The sequence below is a fragment of the Pogona vitticeps genome, chromosome 3 (assembly GCF_051106095.1).
Source record: "Pogona vitticeps strain Pit_001003342236 chromosome 3, PviZW2.1, whole genome shotgun sequence".
Classification (NCBI taxonomy): domain Eukaryota; kingdom Metazoa; phylum Chordata; class Lepidosauria; order Squamata; family Agamidae; genus Pogona; species Pogona vitticeps.
Window position 1 is genome coordinate 259,670,862 of NC_135785.1, and position 22,804 is coordinate 259,693,665.

Here is a 22,804-nt window from a genome sequence, read left to right on the forward strand (position 1 = left end):
CACGGCCCATGCAGTGAAGAGGCTCAAAAGCATCACAGAAACGGGAAATCTGTCTTCATAGCCTCCGCTCTACACAGTAGTTCTTGCTGGAAATCTATTTAAATCAGAGCTGTTGTCTGTCACATATTCTGCCGCTCCCTAGCGAATACTCCCTGCCTTGTCAGAATCCGAATAATAACCTGATCCTGAACCTAAATTACAATGAGATTCCATGCTTTCTCTACCTGGGACCCTGAATTCTCATAAGCCCTTCCTTAGTGCTGTTCCGACATCAAGGGTGATTTCCGGAGGCGCCTTTATCCCGCCAGGAGTTAAAAACCGCTTTGCAGCTTTTCTGTCTTTACTCTTTCATAGATTTTTCTGAGGTAGGAAAAGAGAGACGCAAGCTAAGTGGAGATGGTGGAATAAGATTTCAAGGGGAAAACTGTGCAATTCAGTAGCCGGTGCAACTGCATCATCGGTCTTTTGACTTACCACAGAAAATGCATTCGGGGTAAAAAGATGGATTCGCTGTACAATGGGCTGAATCCAACTGGAGTAGACCAAATACAGTGGTGCCTCGCTTAGCGATGTTAATTTGTTCCGAAAAAATCGCTGCTAAGCTATTTCATCGCTAAGCGAAACGCGGTTTCCCATTGAAATGCATTGAAAACCGGATAATCCGTTCCAATAGGAACGAATTGCCGTTCTTAAGCGAAAATCACTATAGGAAACATCACTAAGCGAAACACGGTTCCCCAATTGAAATGCATTGAAACCTATTCAGTGCATCTCAATGGGGGAAAAATACAACAACAAATTTAAAAAGAGTCAGAACAAAGTCAAATTTGGTTAACAAAGTGTTTATTAAGTGCACTTTATGATTTCAAACATTTTAAACAGTAAACTTTAACTTTATAAATAACAGAAAAACATTTAAAAAACAGCAAACATGAGGCTGTTTAAACCATCATTTAAACAGGGGACCCAAAATTTAATCGCTATGCGAAGCATGGTCCCAACCATCGCTAAGCGAAAACCGCCCATAGGGACCATCGCTAAAGGAAGCGCAAAAACGCTCCGAAAAAGTCATTGCTAAGCGATTTCGTCGCTAAACAGGGTGCCCGTTAAGCGAGGCACCATTGTAAATAAACTGGAATTATATAAGGGTTGACTTAACGAAGTCCCTCCTTCGATCAGTCTGCTCTAATTGGGAGTAACAATTGGATTCAGCCCAATGATTTTTGATGGCTAGTGCTAGGAGACAGCTGCTTGGAGAACTCTAAGGCACCATTTCTCCCAAGTATGTGTTAACAGTGTATATTAGTGCTGATAATCAGTCCAACTTAATCTTTTCTTCTTCCTTCCGTTTTATTAGGTGCGTCTAGAATGGCCTACAGACCTCGCCGTTAGCCCAATGGACAATTCTCTCTACGTCCTTGACAATAACGTTGTGTTGCAGATCTCCGAAAATCACCAAGTCCGCATTGTGGCCGGAAGGCCAATGCATTGCCAAGTCCCAGGGATTGACCACTTCCTTCTCAGTAAGGTGGCCATTCATGCTACCTTGGAATCGGCCACAGCCCTGGCTGTCTCTCACAGCGGCGTTCTGTACATTGCAGAAACCGATGAGAAGAAGATCAACCGCATCCGACAGGTCACCACCAATGGGGAGATCTCGCTGGTGGCCGGCGCTCCGAGTGGCTGCGATTGCAAAAACGATGCCAACTGTGACTGTTTTTCTGGAGATGATGGCTATGCGAAGGATGCCAAGCTCAACGCTCCTTCATCCCTGGCCGTGTGTGCAGATGGCGAGTTGTATGTGGCTGATCTTGGGAATATCCGGATCCGCTTCATCCGGAAAAACAAGCCATTCCTCAATACGCAGAACTTGTATGAGTTGTCTTCACCCATCGATCAGGAACTCTATTTGTTCGACACCAGCGGCAAACACCTCTTCACCCAAAGCCTTACCACCGGAGATTACCTTTACAACTTCACCTACACAGGAGATGGCGACATAACCTTGATTACCGACAACAACGGAAACTTGGTCAACATCCGGAGGGATTCCACAGGGATGCCGCTCTGGCTGGTGGTCCCCGATGGCCAAGTCTACTGGCTAACTATTGGCACCAACAGCGCCCTCAAGAGTGTGACAGCCCAAGGACACGAGGTGGCCATGATGACGTACCACGGTAATTCCGGCCTCCTTGCTACCAAGAGCAACGAAAACGGATGGACAACATTTTATGAGTGAGTATTGTGGGGGCCATATTGAAGGGTCTTAAAATCTTTGCCTACAAGAAACCGGCTGCCCGTTCGTTTCCGCATTGATTTCAAAGTGTTAGTGATGACATATAAAGCCCTAAACGGGTTAGGACCTCAATACAGTGGGGTCTTGACTTGAGAACTTAATCTGTATTGGAAGGCAGTTCTCAAGTCAAAAAGTTCTCAAGTCAAATCTGCATTTCCCATAGGAATGCATTGAGAACCATTTGATCCGTATCTGCTCTTTTCCGTCCATAGAAACTAATAGGAAGCTGCTATTCTGCCTTCGACCACTAGAGGGGGATATTTTGTTTCTTTTTTTCTTAGGTCAAGAAAGGTTCAGGGAAGGCAGGGAAAAGACAGTCCAGGCAGTCCGAAGACTGTCTCCCAATCCACTCTCTAAACGCTGGGAGGAGTGAGGAAGCAGACAGGCACCCTTTTCAATGGCCAACAGTTAACTGAAAGTTCAAATTTTGCACTTTCCCTGCCTCCCACGTGGTTTTTTTTTTTAGTTCTTAACTCAAATCTAAGTACTTAAGTCAATATTTTCCTATGAGAGCGGTTCTTAAGTCAAAATGTTCTTAACTCGAGCCGTTCTTAAGTCAAGACCCCACTGTATCTAGCGGAACACCTCCTCCCACCTAGATCTACCCGAACCACTTGTTCTAGCCAGGAACGGCAGCTGAGGTGCCAAATGCCGAGGGAGGCCCGAAAAGAAAAAACACAAAAAAGGGCCTTCTCAGCAGTGGCCCCTCGCCTTTGGAACAGTCTGCCCCCAGAGATCTGTCCGGCTTCCTCGCTGGGTGTTTTTAAGAGCAAACTTAAGACCTGGCTCTTTAGGCAGGCTTTCCATCCTGTCATCACTTGAATATTTTTCCCATCTTGAACAATATTACTACTGTTGTGTGTTTTATTTATTTTATTATATTGTTTTTACTTTATGTATTATTGTTAGCCGCCCAGAGTAGACTTTGATCTAGATGGGCGAGGGTATAAATTTGATAAATAAATAAATAAGAAACTGCAGTACTTTCTGAAAGGATCTGTGGGATTCAACTGCAAAAATTATCAGCCTCCCGGAGCATTATCCTGTCATTGCTCCACTATGGAAGGCTTCAGCATGTCCATATATTCATTTTTCTTAAAACTAACTTTCCAGCTATGCTCTGATTTCCTTCAATGACACCACCTAATCTTGTGATGGTGGACTTCATAAAATAATTATGGAATTAATTTTGTTGCCTAGAGCATGCTTCAGTGTGTAGAATTCTCCCTGATGTACGCTTGTTAAAATCACGTATGCAACACCATCTGAGGCCTAACAGATGTTCCATGGGGAGTCTTTCCCACCAAGGACATTTGGAATAGCAAAAGGAAGACCTATATTTTGCTGGTCCAAACTTCACCAAGAATGGTTGTTGTGGGTTTTTCGGTCTCTTTGGCCGTGTTCTGAAGGTTGTTCTTCCTAACGTTTCGCCAGTCTCTGAGGCCGGCATCTTCAAAGAGCCTGAAAAACCCACAACAAGCATTGGATCCCGGCCGTGAAAGCCTTCACAAATACATTCCACCAAGAATATTTGGCTTTTGAAAGCATGACCCTTTTTTCAATGAGTGCAGTATTATAAGTTTCTGTAGGCAAGGTGCTGGATCTTAAACGGCTGTCTTCTCTTTGTGTCAACGAGAGTACACAAAATGGCCATTTTGGGTGAGAACTCCCAGTGCCCATTTTAGGTGTGGACTTCTGGGAGTTGTAGTCTGAAAAAAAAATTTGGGTTCCAAGTCCTGATTCCAACTTTTATGATTCAAAAGCATAAATAAGTAACTCTGTTCATTAGCCACGAAATATAACAGTATTCCGTAATCACTGCAAGACCATAAATAATCATTTTCCCAGTGATTACGTATCTGGCATTCAAAGGTTGCTGAATGTAGAGGTCTTGGGGAATAGAAGGATTGGTCCTTCTGAATGGGCATTTCAGGAACCGTCGCCTCGTTCCTATACCAGCCACATGACAAACGATGGTGTCAAATGTTCACAAGCAAACAATTAGGTCTGCTAACTACCAAATACTGCTTTAATTCTGTGCAGTGAACCTTGGCTAAATACGTTTCCGTTTGGGGGAATGGATGGCCCTGGTTTCTTTTGTCAGCCTCATAATTGCCACTGTGATTGTAAAAGTACAGGGTAGCTTGATCAAGCAGCAGCGGGGGATATTAGCAGGTGATGAATCACTTGGCCGGGGTCGCTCAGAGCTTTCTTGCACTGCAGAATTTTGTCCTTAATTCCGGCGCAACTCAGAGCATTAAAAGAACAGGGGAATATTACAGGACGTGATGGAGACCAGCCTGCCAGTTAAACCCTTCAGCCGTGGAAACAAGGCCTAGCTAGATTAATGGTGAAATGAAGGGACTTTCGGGAGGTTTTGTCTCCCTAAAAATACAAGGATACACCGGCAGTGTCCTGAGCGGTATTGAACTCGCCATCCTTCCCCTGCTGAATGATTTGGTGGTTGAGTGCTGTCATGGAGGTAGAGGTGCACTGAGACTTCCTTATTGTCTGTTTTACCCAATTTCAGACGAGATGTCCTGTTAGGGTTTAGTCTTTAACTAGAACAAAACTCCAGCGCCACTTTTGAAGCCAATGGCCAGGATCCCCTTGGTGCTGGTGAGCCTGCGCGGTTTTTCATGTTTTCCCAGTTTTCCACAGTTTTCAATTAGCAACTAATTGACGAGGTGCCAGGGCACGTGGCAGTGGGCTCCTGACCAGGCGCACAGTTCACAAAGCGCCTGTCCAGCTCTCTTAACAGTCAAGTTAAAAAACGAATGACAGCAAGTGAAAAAAAATAACAATTTTGACCCCTTTCAGGAGACCTAAAACCTGTCACCTGAGATGGAAGGAGAAAAGTCTGCTCTACCAGATTCCAGCAGCTGAATATAAAAATAAAATTATATCCCATGACTGTCGTGCATTAGGCAGGGGCGCAGTATTTCCATGAATTAGAATAATTTACACAAAATTCCACGGCCCTCCCGTGCATTATACAGTGTTGTATCGCTAGACGATGATAATCTGTTCCACTGAAATCGCTGTTTAGCGAAATCGTTGTCTAGCGAAAAGCATTTCCCCATTGGAATGCATTGAAACCTGTTTAATGCGTTCCAATGGGGAAGAATCGTTGTAGTCTAGCGAAGATCGGCCATAGGAAAGCCGCTTTGCAAACCGGCAATCAGCTGTTTAAATCGCTGTCTTGCAAAGCTTAGGTCCCGAAAACACCCGTTTTGCAAGCACGGAGGGAGCTGTCAAAATCATCATCTAGCGAAAATTGATTTGCGAAGCAGGGACCAAACATTGTCCAGCGAAATTCCCCCATAGGAATCACTGTTTTGTGAATCGCTATAGCGATCGCAAAAAGTCAATGTCTAGCGAAAAAACTGTCATGCGGGGTAACTGTCTAGCGAGGCACCACTGTAGTCATGGATGGGATTTTATTTTTATAAAGCTTCTGGTCTCTTAAACTGCTGCTGACATTGACTCAGCCAGACTGTTGCTGAAGAAGCTGTAATGTTAACACAATAAATAATGTAACAAGGGCCCTTTTACATGATTAAAGGTTAATGTTCATGATAATGATAATGTACCACTAGTGTCGCTCACTGAACTACAAAAATACTAATAACAACCCTTCTGCTAAAAAGTAATACTGCTGCCCTTGTTAATCATAGTAATGAAAACAGTGACAGCAGTTTCAACACATTATCTGGAAGCTGTGCTCCTCTTCTATATTAATTGCCATTGTCATAATATCTGAAACCTGACAAATTGTTGATCATTTTTACTGAGGCTCGTTTGAATCCATCTAGCTTCACACCCTTGTTCTTAAGCAGGCTTGTTTCAACAAACTGTAGTTAAAGCTAACCACAGTTTAAGGTTCAGCTCTAAACTTCATTAATTAAAAGATTAGAAAGCTTCCCAACTTCCTTTTAATGGTGATTTCTGGCACGTAGGGTCAGGGGAATACAGGAACCGAGGGACGGGCGAAACTCATTTCCATGACAATAAACTAGTTGTTTGTGGTATCCAAACACAGCAAAATGCATTGACTAGCTTTCCAGGACTTTAGTTAGCATAAGCAATGAAATTTGTGAACTCTGAGACAAACTTCCAGTAATATTTTTAAGTCTCAAGACCTAAAAACATGTGTTGGGGGGGAAAGCCATGGGGAGGTTCTTATTCTGCTAAATTCTATAATTTGTTTCATTCCTGTGGTTGTGCACTGCAGTCTCAGAAGGTATTTGTTCAAGCCTTGCTTATGTGAAACCAATTTCACTTTTGTACCAAGTGCAGCCTGTCATTCTTGCAACATTTCTGACGCATTGCCTTCCAGCGGATTGGTCCCTTTGGCAAACCTGTTACCGCAACTCCGCCGATTCGTGGGTTCAAAACCGGCTAGTTTATATAAGAAGACACATGTGATTTGAGATCATCCTGGTTTCTGTGAATTACCTTTCAGAGAAGAGCAAGCGGGGGGTCCCAAATGCACTGTTAAAAAAACAAAGCACCAACTGAGACATGGAGGTTGCATCCAGTCCATCCCTCTTCCTTCTCCTCCTCTCCTCGGTTTGCTTTTCACACACCTCCTTCCTTTTTCAGATACGACAGCTTTGGCCGTCTCACGAACATCACCTTCCCTACTGGTCAAGTCAGCAGCTTCCGGAGCGACACGGATAGCTCGGTGCATGTCCAGGTCGAAACCTCCAGCAAGGACGATGTCACCATAACGACAAACCTGTCCGCCTCTGGCGCCTTCTATACCCTCCTGCAAGGTGAGACGTCCGCTCACAGGGCTTTGGTCTGACTCCCACCAGCCTTTTCTCTTAAAAAGTCAGTTGGGAGACATTAATAAAACTTAGGTGAAGTCTGAGTCTCCCTTGAGTATTGGCCATCATATTATTATTTATAATTATTTGTTATGTTTATGTTCAGCCATTCTTTTAAGGAGCTCAAGGCAGCATACGTGGCTCTCCCCCATTCCCCAGTTTATTCTCACAACGACTCTATGCAAGTAGGGTGAGGACAAAGGGTGCAACTGGCAGCATTCGCACATTAGTCGAAATCCTGTTGCTTAGTGCAGTATTAAGATGCACTAGAGTAGGCCCATTGAACCAATGGGGATTTGGTGAGTCAACTCCTCAATAAGTGCTGTTGATTCAAATGGAGCTTCTCGTTCAACCAAACCTATGCAGGAGTTGATTCACTCTGTCCCCATTGATTCAGTGGGCCTACTCAAATGTGATTTACTGTACTAACCAACAGGATTTTGGCCAGTGAGTTTGATGGCCAAGCGGGGAACTTGACTCAGGACTCTACTAGACTTTACTAGCTCCCTGACAGACACAAATCAATCATATTTGCTCACTAATCAAAAATGTTATTTGTGGGATTGCTAAATATAATCAGTAAATGAAGATTCAGAAATACAAAAGGTTGTCCAAGGAAAGCAGAAGACCTGGAGGAAGCGAAAATGTGGCCCTTCAGAGTTTTTTGAAGAACAGTTCCCATCGTCCCCCTCTTACCATCTGCCATTGGAATTAAGGAAGCTCATAGCTAGTTCATAAAGCATTAGTTGATTTAACTGGTTCAAAAACCTCCTGAAAATAGGTTGGAAGGCAGAGGGAGTCAATGTCAGAGGGTTTCCTCGGAGGTAAGATACACCCAATGTAGTGAGAAAACAACCTTCCAACAAGCTTTTGCTGCCAGGGGTTATGGGAACTGAGCACAGACGGGAACTGAGCATGCTATCTGGCAAAAAAAATGGCACTATTCAGAGTGGCTCAGTCATCTTCTCCGTAATAAGTGCCTGGTAAGTGTGCAAGACCTTGGGTCCAAGTTCTAAGTCCTAAGCCTTAAGTTGTTTGCCTTGTCCCCTCCTGGGTGTGTGTGTGTGCATGTGCAGAGATAGCAAACCTGGAAGGGAAGCCGGGGGAGCACATGCTCATGCGCAGAGGCAGCAGGCTGGCTTCCCTTCCCAGACCTGGCCCCTGCCTCTGCACATGCGCCAACCTGTCGGTTGGGTGGCAGGCACATGGGCAGAAGCAGCAGCTGGCGGTTGGAAGGGAAGCCGGGCCTGCCGCTGCCCCCTGAGTATTGCGGCAACGAGCAGGAGCAGCTAAGGAGGCCCATCCCTAATGGGGACTTGAAAACGCGACTTGGAAAAATCAGCCCAAGTCATGCATCGAGTCCAAGTCTTCCCCAAAAATACCCAAGTCGAGTCTGAGTCAAGTCCCCCCGTGTGACTTAAGTCGGACTTGACAGCCAGTTGGAAGGTTCGCTCTGGATGGTGCCGTGATGTTCCCCACTTCCAGCTGGGTGAGCACCTGTTCATTAAAGATCTGAAGCAGTTCCTCCTTTTTGGCGGGAAAAGACGACTGAGTCTCTTTTGAAATGTTAACAGGCTTATTTAATTTAACATTTGGTGAGTCTATGACAACTTCTATCGGTTCAAAACCACTAAGATCTGGTAACTGTCCAAATTGTGAAGAAGACAAGTTCTTCACAATTTGGACAGTTACCAGATCTTAACCGTCCGAATTGGAAATTGACAAGATTCATGGAGGGGTTGGTCCAAAACATTCCGGATTGGTGGGCTTCCTCCACGTAGCACTCCGGACCGCGCATATTGTCCCACAACAAGGGTGTCTGGCCCAATCTCCTCCCAGCGGTGGATGGTTGAAGGAAGGGTCTGGCCGAATCACCTTCCTCGAGGGACCTTGTCCCCATGGAAAGACCACAATCATTCATTCTAGAGCTTCTGCTAATGTCCCCTTTTCTTTAGACTTGTGAGAGTCAGATTGTAACCCTCCTACCTTCAAATTAGGGAAGTCCTCCAACAACCCACACATTCTATCATACTCGTACTCTCTTTTTTCTCTCTCTTTTTCCTCTCTTTCTTTCTCCCTCTCCTTGGTACACTGAACTGTCTCCTCCCATTTTGTTGCCCTGTATCCTCTTCCCACCCGGGCAAAACTAATTCCTTCTCCCCTTTTCCCTCTCTCTCTTCCACTAGACAGATTTCAATCTTCTCCTCTTTCCCCTTTGAGTCCCTTCTTTTCCCTTCTTCCACATTCAACTCCTCACTATTCGTTGTCTTCCCTACTTCTACATCTCTCTCCCGCTCAGTCGTCTCTAGCTGAGGGGACGGCTCGCTCTGTTCTTTCTCCTTTGGGTCTACCCGCTCCTTCCCAGCACCCCAACCCCAAGTGCTCCTGCTCCGTTAGGCCAGGGTGACCAACTCCCCAAAATGAAAAGGGGAAACTAAAATATGTGCAACTTCCAGGGGTAAGTCAGCCCCCATGTGGGGAAGAAAAACCATCTCCTCTCCCTCCGCCTTTTCCTTCCTTGCACCCCGAACCCACCTTGAGGCCAGATATCCATTCCTTTTGGGGTAAAGGGAGCAGTTAAGGCAAAATTGAAAATATTTCCCAACCTTCCCCAGGGTCTCGGAGATAAGCCAGGCCATTAATACAAATGCATTCCAATAATGAACCGGCTTCTTCTCGTACAACTCTTGGCAAGGGGTGAGGAGGGCTGAGCAGCACGCACCGGATTATGCAGCAGGAAACAGACATCATCATGGTAATCCCAGCACCATGAGACCCCCATATCCTGGCGCCTTCGGACGCTTTCCTAAGTTGACGCGCTCACACTCACACCTAATTAAGAAGGAGAGCCTTCGTCTGGCCAGGTCTTGGCCACTGCAGCTGTTTTCTGCGTAGAGTTCAGCTGGTTTCCTCTTTCTCAGAACGCCATTTTCCACTTCTGTTGCTGCTGGTATCATAGCAAAAGAAACCCTAGGCGGGATACAGGAGATGCAACTTTACACACACCATGGTCCAATACTTGACATCCCAGAAGGCCACGGTTGCAGTACATGACATGTTCTTTCATTAATCCTAGTGTTTTGTTGGGACCTCTGGTTAGTCATTTTTTCATTCGTTCATTCGTTCGTTCGTTTGTTTGACTACTTTACCCATGGAAGACTACGCAAATGTCACTTGTGGTAAGAGCGGATGAATCTGTTAATTTCAGGTCCTCTTTTTTCCAGTAAGTTTGTTTCATTCCATTGACAGTTTTTTAAAAAGCTTTGTAAAAACGCATACACTTTTTTTGCATGTATTCACAGATTTTTGTACACCGTCTTTCCTCATCTATGTCTCGAGGGGCAAGCAGTTTCACAGATATGCGTATGTTTGTGTGCTTTTTCGCTTAGGGCAGTGGTTCTTAACCTTTGTTACTCGGATGTTTATGAACTGCAACTCCCAGAAACCCCAGCCAGCACAGTTGGTGGTGAAGGCTTCTGGGAGTTGCAGTCCAAAACTCCTGAGTAACCCAAGGCTAAGAACCAGTGGCTTAGAGACTGCATCACAAAAATTTGGAAAAGCGTAAATCTAAAAGATTAACCTTGTCTGAGACATGTGAATTGGGCCATTTAATTGTGTTAAAATACAATCTGAACTAATTTTATAGACCACCTGTGGGGAAAAAAAATCCACACAATTCTTAACCAAATTCCAAGATAATCAGCCAAAGTAGTGGTAGTTATTGTTACAGATCTTTTTCTGGCTCAAGTGTTGCAAACTTAGGAAAGCGGCTACCTTTACTGAGTTAATGCATCTCATATTAGGGCTCTTTTCCTATCGCCTCCTACTTTTCCCAGCAAAACTGGTGAACAGGTTTATATATTGAAGCCTCTAGATCCATAGTCCTTTTATTTAAAATCAGTATAGTGACCTGAAAGTCAGACAGAAGTAATTATTGTAATAATTGTTGTTGTTATTGTTTGTAAGTACACAGAACTTGCAAGGAGAATTGACAGGAAACTGCATGTTGAAAAAGAGCCCTGACCATTGCTTTGTGTTTGGGTGAGAAGTGGTTAACTGATGAGAAAAGGAGTCAGCTTCTGGGATTTTCCCTTGCATGGTGTCAAGAGGGGATCCTGTAGACTACTGGTTCTTAACCTTGGGTTACTCAGGAGTTTTGGACTGCAACTCCCAGAAGCTTTCACCACCTGCTGTGCTGACTGGGGTTTCTGGGAGTTGCAGTTCAAAAGCATCTGAGTAACAAAGGTTAAGAACCAGTGCTGTAGACCATCTTGAGTGCTGCCATGGGTGTTGTCAACCTTCAGGCTGCCTTTTGCTATGTAAAGCTTGGCATCTTTTTTTTCCTGCTGGCCACATGGGCACAATATTGTGCAGTCATATCGGTCCATTTCTTGGCTTTTTGAATAGTAGGTCCAGAAGTGCGATATCCCACATTCATCCATTAGAGGTTTTTGAAGAACTGAATTTAAAGAAGGGCTCCGATAACCGTCTGGTGGTCCAGCATCTCAATATTTAGCTGATCAACAAGGCTGCTGCCTGCTTCAGGGCCGGGAGGTGGCGGTGGGAAAGAGGTCGTTAAATGAGGCACATCAATAGTGGACTTCTGTAATCTGGAAGAGGATCGCATTAAAAAAGGGGGTGGTGGCCATGTGCCCCTTGCCCCAAGCAAGCCAAAAGTTGGGATTGGGGAATGAGCTATTCCATACATTACTTTTGTGCTTCTTTGGGTGTAAAGGAGGGTATTTGTTATATCTCTTGTGCAACACAAATTAAAGGCATGAGAGTCCTACCAGGTGGCCATGATGGACTCAAGGATAACTCTGGCACTTTGAAAACCCTCTCTGTTATTTATTTTGTTTAATTTATTCGCTGCCTTTCTCCCGATAAGGGGTCTCTGTTACCATAAAGGGTAAAGGTAAAGTTTCCCCTTAACAATTTGTCCAGTTGTGTCCGACTCTAGGCGGCGGTGCTCATCTCCATTTCCAACCCATAGAGCTAGCATTTGTCTAAAGACAATCATCCGTGGTCACATGGCCAGCACGACTAGACATGGAACGCCGTTACCTTCCCACCGTGGTGGTACCTATTTATCTACTCGTGTTTTGCATTTTGCATGTTTTCGCATGGCTAGGTTGGCGGGAGCTGGGACAAGTGACGGGAGCTCATTCCGATGCGTGGATTCGATCATACGACTGCAGGTCTTCTGACCTTGCAGCACAGAGGCTTACCATAGGGTTTAGGGTTACCATACCCTAAAACTAATAATGGCCAGGCAGTAAGCAGTATTACCCTGCTCATCCTGATATCCATAGGCTCTCCTTCCGGACTCTAACCCACCTAACACCTGACTTTGATGAACAATTTCACCCAGAGAGCTTCAGTCATCTCAATCACGGCCTTTCCCCCTTTCTTTCAGATCAAGTGCGAAACAGCTATTACATCGGTGCAGACGGTTCTCTCCGGCTCATGCTGGCGAATGGCATGGAAGTAGCGCTGCAGACCGAACCTCATCTGCTGGCTGGCACGGTGAACCCGACAGTGGGGAAAAGGAACGTGACCCTGCCCATCGACAACGGGCTCAACCTGGTCGAGTGGAGGCAGCGCAAAGAGCAGGCGAGAGGCCAGATCACGGTTTTTGGGCGCAGACTGAGGGTGAGTGCGGAAAACCCTGTGCTTTTATCAGATATTCTTAAGGTGTGTTCTCACTGTTTCTTTTGCACACTTGGAAAACTCCAGAAATCTTCCCGATATCCTTTCCAAGGCATCTAGGCCAGATGCCACCCCCACATCCTGTGGCAAGGGGTTCCACAGACTAACCACACACTGAGTCAAGAAATCTTTTATTTAGCTTGTTCTCACTCTCCCAACCCTCTATTGGAGTGGAGGTCCCCTGGTTCAAGCATTGTGTGAGAGTGAAAAGAGCTTCCCTCTATACACTTTATATGAATCCCCTGCATAATTAAAGGGATGACTAAATGATCAGAGACTGAAGTTACCGTATTTTTCTATGTATAAGACTATACTTTTGTCTAAAACCTTTAGACTAAAAATTGAGGGTCGTCTTATACAATAGTCTTATACACGGAAGTAAACTGAGGAGAGAACAAAAACAAGTGGAGGGGAAAGCAGGAATCAAAGTGATCCTGCAGGGCATTGATCACTGCTTTCCCCTCTACTTGCTAAGCCCCACTTAGATTTCTTAATTTTGTGTTAGAAAAGGGGGTGTCTTATACATGGGGGTGTCTTATACACAGGGGAAAAATACGGTACCTAGTTACTGTATGTTGAGAGCCTAGACAACAAACACATAAATTTTTGTGTTCCTCTCCTAGATAAGTTACCATTCTTTGAAATATAAAAAATCGTCTATGTTTCTGCATCTGCACATACAGATCAGTCTTTTCCATTTTATACAGCTCATTATCCTACTTTTTTGGTAATGTGTAAGTGGTTACCCTACCGGACAACACGGGAGGCCCGCAGTTATAGACACAGTGGGCAAGGTATTTTTTCCCTCAAAGGTTTATGCTTTTCCTTCCTTCTGTCACTCCCATCACCCTCCCAGCCCTTTTGAACCACTTATTGGTGCCGCATTTACTTTCAGCCACGTTGCGAGCGACCAGCGCCTTTAAGTACCCTTTGAGCTTCCCTGTTACCTCTCGACCTTTTATTGGTCCTGCGCCTGTCGCAGATCAATTGTCTCGCTCTTCGGTTGGGTTAAAAATCCATAAGAAACGGTTTACACACTCTTTCGATCGAAAACCCTTGCTGTTAATACCGCTTTGGATAAAGCCGTCTCCTTCGCACATAATGCAAACTTTTGAAGATATGCAATAAAAGCCCTTCAGAGCACAAGTCCATTACTGAATCATTTATTTTGTTTATTTCACCTGAGATGTGCAAGCGGAGGTTTTGTCTTGATTATTTCGTCAAGTTTCTCCTGGCAAGAGAAAGCAGGAGTGGCTGTCGCATCCCACCCACCTGCAGGACGGAGGTTCACTGCCAACTCTGAGGGGCTTCCGTCTGGCTAACTGGCGCATCCTCACCTTCTCCATCCAAAATTCTGCATGGTGCATAATCAAGCTTGCCGTGGTTTCGCCGGAAAAATAACCTCACGGGTTGTTGTAGTTTTTGCTCTAGTTTTTAACTAAGTGGTGGTAGTTTACTGCTCTTTAAATGTAAGCTTTCTTGTTTCAAGGTACTTCACATTGCATTCATGGTATAAATGTTTTCCTCCGCCCCAAGACCTTATAATTCTTACACAAACATCCTGCAGCGTCAGGTTTCTTTATCTTGTACTTGAGCCATAGGTCGGTGGGTGGTTAGTAAAGAAAATGTGTAAGGCAGGAACGGAGCAAAAGGGGTAGATTCCTATGTGAAAATTTAAGAACATGATACAGGGTCGAGCTTTTAGGAGGCAGCTCTCTCACCCGCTTGCTCAAATGTTAAGACCTTCAGGAGAGGCGTTCCTCTCGGTCCTGCCACCTTCACAGGTGCATTTGGTGGGGACACTGGAGAGGGCCTTCTCTGTGGCAGCTCCTCTAGACTCTGGAACTCCCTCCCACTGGAGGCCAGGCGGGCCCCATCTTTGCAGTCCTTCCGCAGCCAGGCAAAGACCTTTCTCTTCAGGCAAGCCTTCCCTGAGTGAATGGCGGCTGAGTGGGGTTTTTTAAATGGATTGTTGTACCTTACTGCTTTGAATCTGTTTTGGTGTTGCTTGTAGTTTTTTGGTATTGTATCCGTTGATCCTTTTAGTATTGTATACTGTTCTTTGCTTAAATACTGACTTTTAATTAAGCCACCTTGGCTCCTTTTTAAGGAGATATGTGGATTACAAATAGTTAAAAATAAATAAATAAATAACATCCCCCAAAACAAACATCCAAAGCTACATAAGTTACTGAGAGTTGAGTACTTGGTCTCCCCATATTGTTGTTGTTGTTGTTGTTGTTGTTGTTGTTGTTGTTGTTATAATAGCAGCTAAACACAGAAAGGCCATTTAACAGATACTTTTGATAGTGAGGATGTCCGTAATGATGCAGAGAAGGGAAGGGAACTCTTTTCACCCATTCCATTTTCCCATGGTAAATTCCCTTCCCCCATTTCATGGGCGAAAATATATGTCCAAGTATAATGGGTACAACTTTGATTTTCCCCTCTTCCAGAGCATTCTGTAATTTGGCAGAAGGATCCTTAAAATCAGAAAATGATCCAAAAGGAATGGGTTAAATGTAAACACCCTCCGACCCTGCGCCATTTGCTCAATGAAATAGACCTCTCGTGACTATATTGAGCGTGTGTTCGTTTCTTTAACCATCTTGGGAGAGTCACAAATCTCCCAGTGCAATCGATCGATTAGTATCTGCTGCTGGATTCTAGCAAATCAGAAGTAGACATTTTATGGAAACCGTTCACGTTGCTAATAATGGCTGCGAGTCATTGTGGGGTATTTTTGCCTGTGCTCTTTCTTTCTATTCATTGCTTGTCTGTTTTCGTTGAGATGCACATGGACAAAATTGCTTCTGCCTTAACGGAACCATTTGTGATGGTTGCTGTTGAACCCATTCAATGACCCTATTCAAGGATTCCGCTGCATGTTTTCAGATCTGTTTCATTTTATTTCCTTCCTTCTTTGCCATGTCATAGGAGTCAGAGTTTGCAAAAACCCTCCTTGACCTCATTGTGTGCTTTCTAACAGCTTTCTAAGGAGCTCTAATGTTGATCCCTCCCCGATCGCTGTTGTAGGTTCACAACAGAAACTTGCTGTCCCTTGACTTTGACCGTGTGACAAGAACAGAGAAAATCTATGATGACCATCGCAAGTTCACACTGCGGATCCTGTACGATCAGGCTGGTCGGCCCAGCCTTTGGTCTCCCAGCAGCAGGCTGAATGGAGTAAACGTGACGTATTCAGCAGGAGGGCATATCGCTGGAATCCAAAGGGGAACGATGTCAGAAAGGATGGAGTATGATCAGTCTGGGAGGATTACATCCAGAATCTTTGCTGATGGCAAAGCTTGGAGCTACACATACCTAGAGAAGGTAAGGCAGGATCTCTGCAGGGGTAGCTTACAAGTGCTCAGCATCTTCCTAAAAGCATAGAATCATGGAGTTGGAATCTGGCCTATAAGGCCATCAAGTACAACTCCCTGCTCAATGCAAAAGAATCTGCATTAAAGTATATTAGACAGATGGTTGTCTAGCTTTTTCTTTAGTGTCCCCTGTGTTGGAGAGTTCTTGTGGCATTTAAGAGAAAGCTGAACAACCATCTCTCTGAGATGTTAAATATACCGTATATTTCCATCTATAAGACTATACTTTTGTCTAAAATCTTTAGACTAAAAATTGAGGGCCGTCTTATACACAGAAGCAAGCTGAGGAGAGAACAAAAACAAGTGGAGGGGAAAGCAGGGATCAAAGCGATTCTGCAGTGCTTTGATCCCTTTCCCCTTACACTTGCTAAGCCCCACTTAGATTTCTTAATTTTGGATTAGAAAAGTGGGGGCGTATTATACATGGAAAAATACGGTACGTTATGTTTTCACTCTTTCCTTCGTTTTGTCCTCTTCTAAAGTTCTAGCGGATGTAAACTATAAACCTCTTAATTGCTTTTCAATCTTAAAAGTTTTTTGGTAGTCGTTTGGAGGGTGGTGGTAAGAACAACCCTATTGGCTGGATAGCTCAGTGAGTTGGATATCTGGCTGTAGAGCCAAAGTGGGGAGTTTGATTCCCTTCAGTGTCTCCCAGGAGAAGAGCCAACTTGTGTAGTCGTCGATATGCTACATAGTCACAGGGTGGCTCCAGGAGAAGAGAATGGTAATGGAATAGTAAACTGCTATAAGACTACCTGGAAAAGAACCTGGTGTTGGGAAAGAGTGAGGGCAAGAGGAGAAGGGGACAACAGAGGACAAGATGGTTGGACAGTGTCATCAAAGCTACCAACATGAATTTGACCAAACTCTGGGAGGCAGTGGAAAACAGGAGGGCCTGGCGTGCTCTGGTCCATGGGGTCACGAAGAGTCGGACACGACTTAAAAACTAAACAACACCAAAACTGCTTCTGAATATACCTTGAAAACCCTAAAGAGGGGCACTACAGATTGGAATTGCCAGTACAGTAATAGCAGATGTTGTCGTAGGCATGAAACTTTAGTGTTTTTTGGACTTCGGCCTCCATAATTCCCCTGTCTAAAATTTTCAGGGCTTTAGCCATTAAATCAAAGTCCTCACAAGAGTTTCCCATTAGACATAGGTGGAGAAAAAAGGTTCCGTCAGCCATTATTTTCCGGTGAGGAAGAAAGAGGACATGTCTTCCTCACTATTTAAAGGATTATATCACCCCGTATGAACCTACTTGGCTTTTAAGATCTTCCGGCAAGGCCCTTCTTGCCCTTCCACCACCTTCTCAAGCTGGCTGGATGAGTACATGAGAGTGGACCTTGTCAGTGGCTGCTGCTGCTGGGCTTTGGAATGCAATGCCCCAAGACGAGAAGGGTTGGCCCCTTCTCTTTCATCCTTCCATCGTCAGGCAAAGAGCCTCCCTTTCAGGCAGGTGTTTAAGCAATAAGTGTCTAGGGAATGCTGTATTTTTTTAAAAAAATTAGATTTATTTTATTTATTTATTTATTTATTTTATACCCCGCCTATCTGGTCATTTAAACTCTTTAAAAATGCTTTTGAAATCATTTGTAATCCTAATAAATGTTTAATTGTATATATACATACACACACACACACACACATATATGTGTGTGTGTGTGTGTGTGTGTGTGTATATACATGTGTGTGTGTGTGTGTATATGTGTGTGTGTGTGTGTGTGTGTGTGTGTGTGTGTATATTTTTTTATATATACAGTGGTGCCTCACACAACGATGTTAATTGGTTCCAAAAAAATCAACGTTGTGTGAAACATCGTTCTGTGAAACACCATTTCACATAGGAATGCATTGAAAACCGGTTAATCCGTTCCAATTGGAACGGATTGCCATCGTTCAGTGAAAATCCCCATAGGAAACATCGTTGAGTGAAACAATGTTTCCTATATTGGAATGTATTGAAGCCGACTCAATACATTTCAATGCCTTTGCGAAGTCCTTTTTCGCTCCTGTAAAAGTGTCTTACAATGTTTGGACGCTGTTTTAAATGATTTATGATGATTTTTTGTTTTTTCCATTGGAAACCATTAGACAGACCATCCAATGGTTTCCTATGGAGAAAAAACAAAAAATCATCATAAATTAAGGAAGTGTCAGAACAATACCAAAATCAGTTTGCATAGGTTTCAGGAGGTGGACTAACCATTGCAATCATTTAAAACAGCGTCCAAACATTGTAAGACACTTTTACAGGAGCGAAAAGGGAGATCGTTGTGTGAAAATCCCCCATAGGAAACATCGCTGTGTGAGGCAGCAAATTTAACAGAAAAAGGCATCGTTGTGTGAATTCATCATTGTGTGAGGCACTCGTTGTGCGAGGCACCACTGTATATATATATATATACAGTATATATACAGTGGTGCCTCGCTTAACGAGCGCACCGTTTAACGAAGAATCCGTATAGCGATCCCTTTTTGGGGATCGCTATACGGATCTGCCCCAATCGCCGCACTCGCTTTGCAGCATTTTCGCGACCTCCGTAAGCAAGGGGAGGGCGCGAAAACACTGATAGGGGGCCATTCGGGTCATCCGGCGGCCATTTTGGAGCCGCCGATCAGCTGATCGACGGCTCCAAAATGGCCGCCGGACACGAAAACATCGCTGGAGGGGTAAGTTTGGATGCTTATTGGAACGCATTAAACTATATAGGTTTTTATTCACAACAATTAAAACCAGACAATAACACTAGTTAAATATAGTTTTTAACTATTGTTATTGTCTGGTTTTAATTGTTGTGAGCGGCCTTGAGTCCCCCTATGGGGAGAAATGTGGCATATGAAAAAAATAAAATAAAATATTTAAAAGGTGGGAGTCGCCAAGCTCTATGGGAACCACAAGAGCTTAGAAGGCTGGTGGGTTTATTGTTTATTCATTTTTAGAGTAATCCTATTCAGAAATTTAAGGGGAAGAGGGATCACCCGTCCCCTAAACTGTTGCAGCTCCTATGAAGTTTAGCCACTCCCACGCATTTCCTCTCTCTTCTTCACAGGAAAAAGAAAGGTTGGCAGAGCCTTCGTTCCCACCTGTGCATAATTGAAAACTCCTGTGAGGACTTTGAGTTCTTGGCTTAGGCCCACAAAATTCTGTCTAGGGGAACTCCTGCTGAACTCTGGGGACAAACGTCCAAGAAATATAAAAGTCTAGGTCTAATTAATAGTGATCCCCCGCTCCATTGCTCCACGCTGGGAAAAGACAGGTGTACCTTCTGTTCCCATAAATTCACCCATTCCTAATTTTGATTGGAGCACTTGTCTTATCCCAAAGCACTTTAGATAATTCATTTTTCAGCAGTGGACTTATTTTTTATGAATATGAACCTAGAAAAATATTGGATGTATTCCTCCACTGAAAAACTATTGTAGGTAAAGGAGGGGGGTAGCAATAAGAAAAGAACAGGAAGCTACAGTATTTTCAGTGTTGAGGTAACTGGAGCATAGTTCTTCTACCTCTCCCCACCACCAAGATTACCGTATTTTTCCGTGTTTAAGATGCCACCATGCATAAGGCCCCCCACTTTTTAACCCAAAATTTCTTTCTTTGCAAGAAAGCGGAGGGGGAAAGCAATTCCTGCTTTTCCCCTAGATTTTAATTGCAAGAAGCAGCTTCCCCCCTCCACGTTTTGCAAAGAAAATGGAGGGGGAAAGCAATTTCTGCTTTCCACCTACATTTTAGTTGCAAACATTTTGCATTTTCTTTGCAAAACGTGGAGGGGGAAAGCGGGGATCAAAACGCTTTGATCCCTTCCCCCCTTACTTCCGAGTATAAAACGACCCACAAATTGTCCTTTAATTATTTTAGGAAAAAATGTCGTTTTATGCACAGAAAAATACGGTACTAATTATTCTAAGTAACGATTAGAATAATAAAAAATGTCTTTTAGATTGTTCTTGCTTGAGGTTTACATTTCTAATGACTATAATTCTTTCTCTCTCTTGGTTGCAGTCCATGGTATTGCTTCTTCACAGCCAGAGGCAGTACATTTTCGAATTTGATAAGAATGATCGCTTATCGTCTGTGACCATGCCCAACGTAGCTCGGCAAACTTTGGAAACCATCCGTTCCATTGGCTATTACAGGAACATCTACAGGCCCCCAGAGGGCAATGCATCCGTTGTTGAGGATTTCAACGAGGAAGGGCAACTCCTTCACACCTGTCATCTGGGGACAGGGAGGCATGTCATCTACAAGTACGGCAAGCTCTCCAAGCTGTCGGAAATGCTCTATGACACCACCAAAATCAGCTTCACCTATGACGAAACCGCAGGCATGCTGAAGACCATAAACCTGCAAAACGAGGGGTTCACCTGCACGATCAGGTATCGGCAGATTGGGCCTCTCATCGATCGGCAGATCTTCCGTTTCACAGAGGAAGGCATGGTGAACGCCCGCTTTGACTATAATTATGACAATAGCTTCCGGGTGACCAGCATGCAAGCCGTGATCAACGAGACCCCCTTACCCATTGACCTCTACCGGTATGATGACGTGTCGGGCAAAACCGAACAGTTTGGCAAGTTTGGAGTGATCTATTACGACATCAATCAGATCATCACCACAGCTGTCATGACCCACACCAAGCATTTTGATGCCTACGGCAGGATGAAAGAAGTACAGTATGAGATATTTAGGTCCCTGATGTACTGGATGACAGTGCAGTATGACAACATGGGCAGAGTAGTGAAAAAGGAGTTGAAGGTTGGCCCGTACGCCAACACCACGAGGTACTCATACGAGTACGATGCTGACGGCCAGCTGCAGACTGTCTCTATTAACGAGAAGCCGCTTTGGCGGTACAGTTACGACCTAAATGGGAATCTCCATTTGCTGAGTCCCGGGAACAGCGCTCGCCTCACACCACTGAGGTACGATCTCAGGGACCGGATTACAAGACTGGGGGATGTGCAGTATAAGATGGATGAAGACGGTTTCTTAAGACAAAGAGGGAATGACATTTTTGAGTACAATTCTGCGGGCCTGCTCATCAAGGCGTACAACAAAGCCAGCGGCTGGAGCGTTAAATACCGTTACGACGGGCTCGGAAGGAGGGTTTCCAGCAAAACCGCCCACGGTCATCATCTGCAGTTCTTTTACGCCGATCTCGCCAACCCCACCAAAGTCACGCACTTGTACAATCACTCGAGTTCTGAAATCACCTCCCTCTATTACGACCTCCAGGGCCATCTCTTTGCCATGGAGCTAAGCAGCGGGGATGAATTTTACATCGCGTGCGACAACATCGGGACCCCGTTGGCTGTCTTCAGTGGAACGGGCTTGATGATCAAGCAGATTCTATATACAGCCTACGGCGAAATCTATATGGACACCAACCCAAACTTCCAGATCATTATCGGTTACCATGGAGGCCTCTACGACCCCCTGACGAAGCTCATACATATGGGGAAGAGGGACTACGACGTGCTTGCCGGCCGGTGGACCAGCCCAGACCACGGCATTTGGAAGCGCCTAAGCAGCAGCAACATCATGCCTTTCAATCTTTATATGTTCAAGAACAACAACCCTATTAGTAACTCTCAGGATATAAAGTGCTACATGACAGGTAACGTTTGTTTTTTAAGCCTGTTGTCCAAGTGGCACAGATGGAAACCTGGGTGATTTTGAATATGAAATGTCTGCTGGGTCCCTGAGCTTTGGCATTTCTCCAAGGACTGAATACCATAGCTCACTAGTGACAGTCTTGTAGACTGGGGAGGCTCTGGGTTTCTCCCGTGGCAGTCTGGTTCAAGAGTCATTCCCAATCAGAGAAGACATAGCGCTGTCCAATGGACAGATAGTCCGACACAGTATAAGGCAGCTTCTTATGTCCTAAGAACAAAATGACACCCTATGAGAAAGACATCTTTTCTGCTATTAACAGTGCTTTCCCTACAGACACGCAGTTCTTTCAGAGCTCCATGCCCTGAGCAATCAGACTTGCAAATTAAGTCTGTGTTAACCTCCCTATATTTAATTTTAAAAGCAAGCTGCTTTGCCCTACATGGCTGTTGCCTGTTAAGGAAGCTCTTCTACCCATGTGCCCAGTATCTGCCACTTAGTCCTGTGGCTTTCTTCACTGTCTCAGCCCTGCAAGGTAAGGAATAAGCAACACTGCTCACGAAAGGTTATCTTTTCTGTCCCACTTTCCTTCATGCCTTTCAGCAGATTAAAGCGTGATTAATGTCCTTCTAATTTCCTATCAGTCGCCGCGGAGGTATCATTGCGTGCATCAGCTGGCAGCCCAGCTTCTAAATTGCATCTAAATAAACCGCATTAAGGCTTCTTGCTCCAGGAGAGCAGCAGTTGAATCCTTTCTAATCATGACCTTTTGATCAAGCCTTTTAAAAATAACAATGCGATTAAGCGTTAATTCATCCATGAGAATTGTTATTTAAGGGCTGGGGAAAAACAAGCATCGCATGCCTTAAAGACAGGCCAGACCAGAGAGATTGCAAATGTTGACCAAACAGGTTGGAGAGCAGGGGAATTGGACCGGAGCAAGTAATTTGGGGGGGTGGAAGTCGG

General features: G+C 44.5%; 1 protein-coding gene across 13 annotated transcripts in view; it reads left to right on the top strand.

The window, feature by feature from the left end:
* Nucleotides 1–22,804, top strand: part of TENM4 (teneurin transmembrane protein 4) — a 427,285-nt gene that overhangs the window by 391,698 nt on the left and 12,783 nt on the right. For all 13 annotated transcript variants that reach the window (XM_078390190.1, XM_078390188.1, XM_078390192.1 and 10 more), the window contains 5 exons: nt 1,358–2,235; nt 6,902–7,074; nt 12,545–12,780; nt 15,874–16,170; nt 20,228–21,842. In XM_078390190.1, coding sequence (XP_078246316.1) covers nt 1,358–2,235; nt 6,902–7,074; nt 12,545–12,780; nt 15,874–16,170; nt 20,228–21,842 — 3,199 coding nt within the window. The remainder of the gene's footprint in view (nt 1–1,357; nt 2,236–6,901; nt 7,075–12,544; nt 12,781–15,873; nt 16,171–20,227; nt 21,843–22,804) is intronic.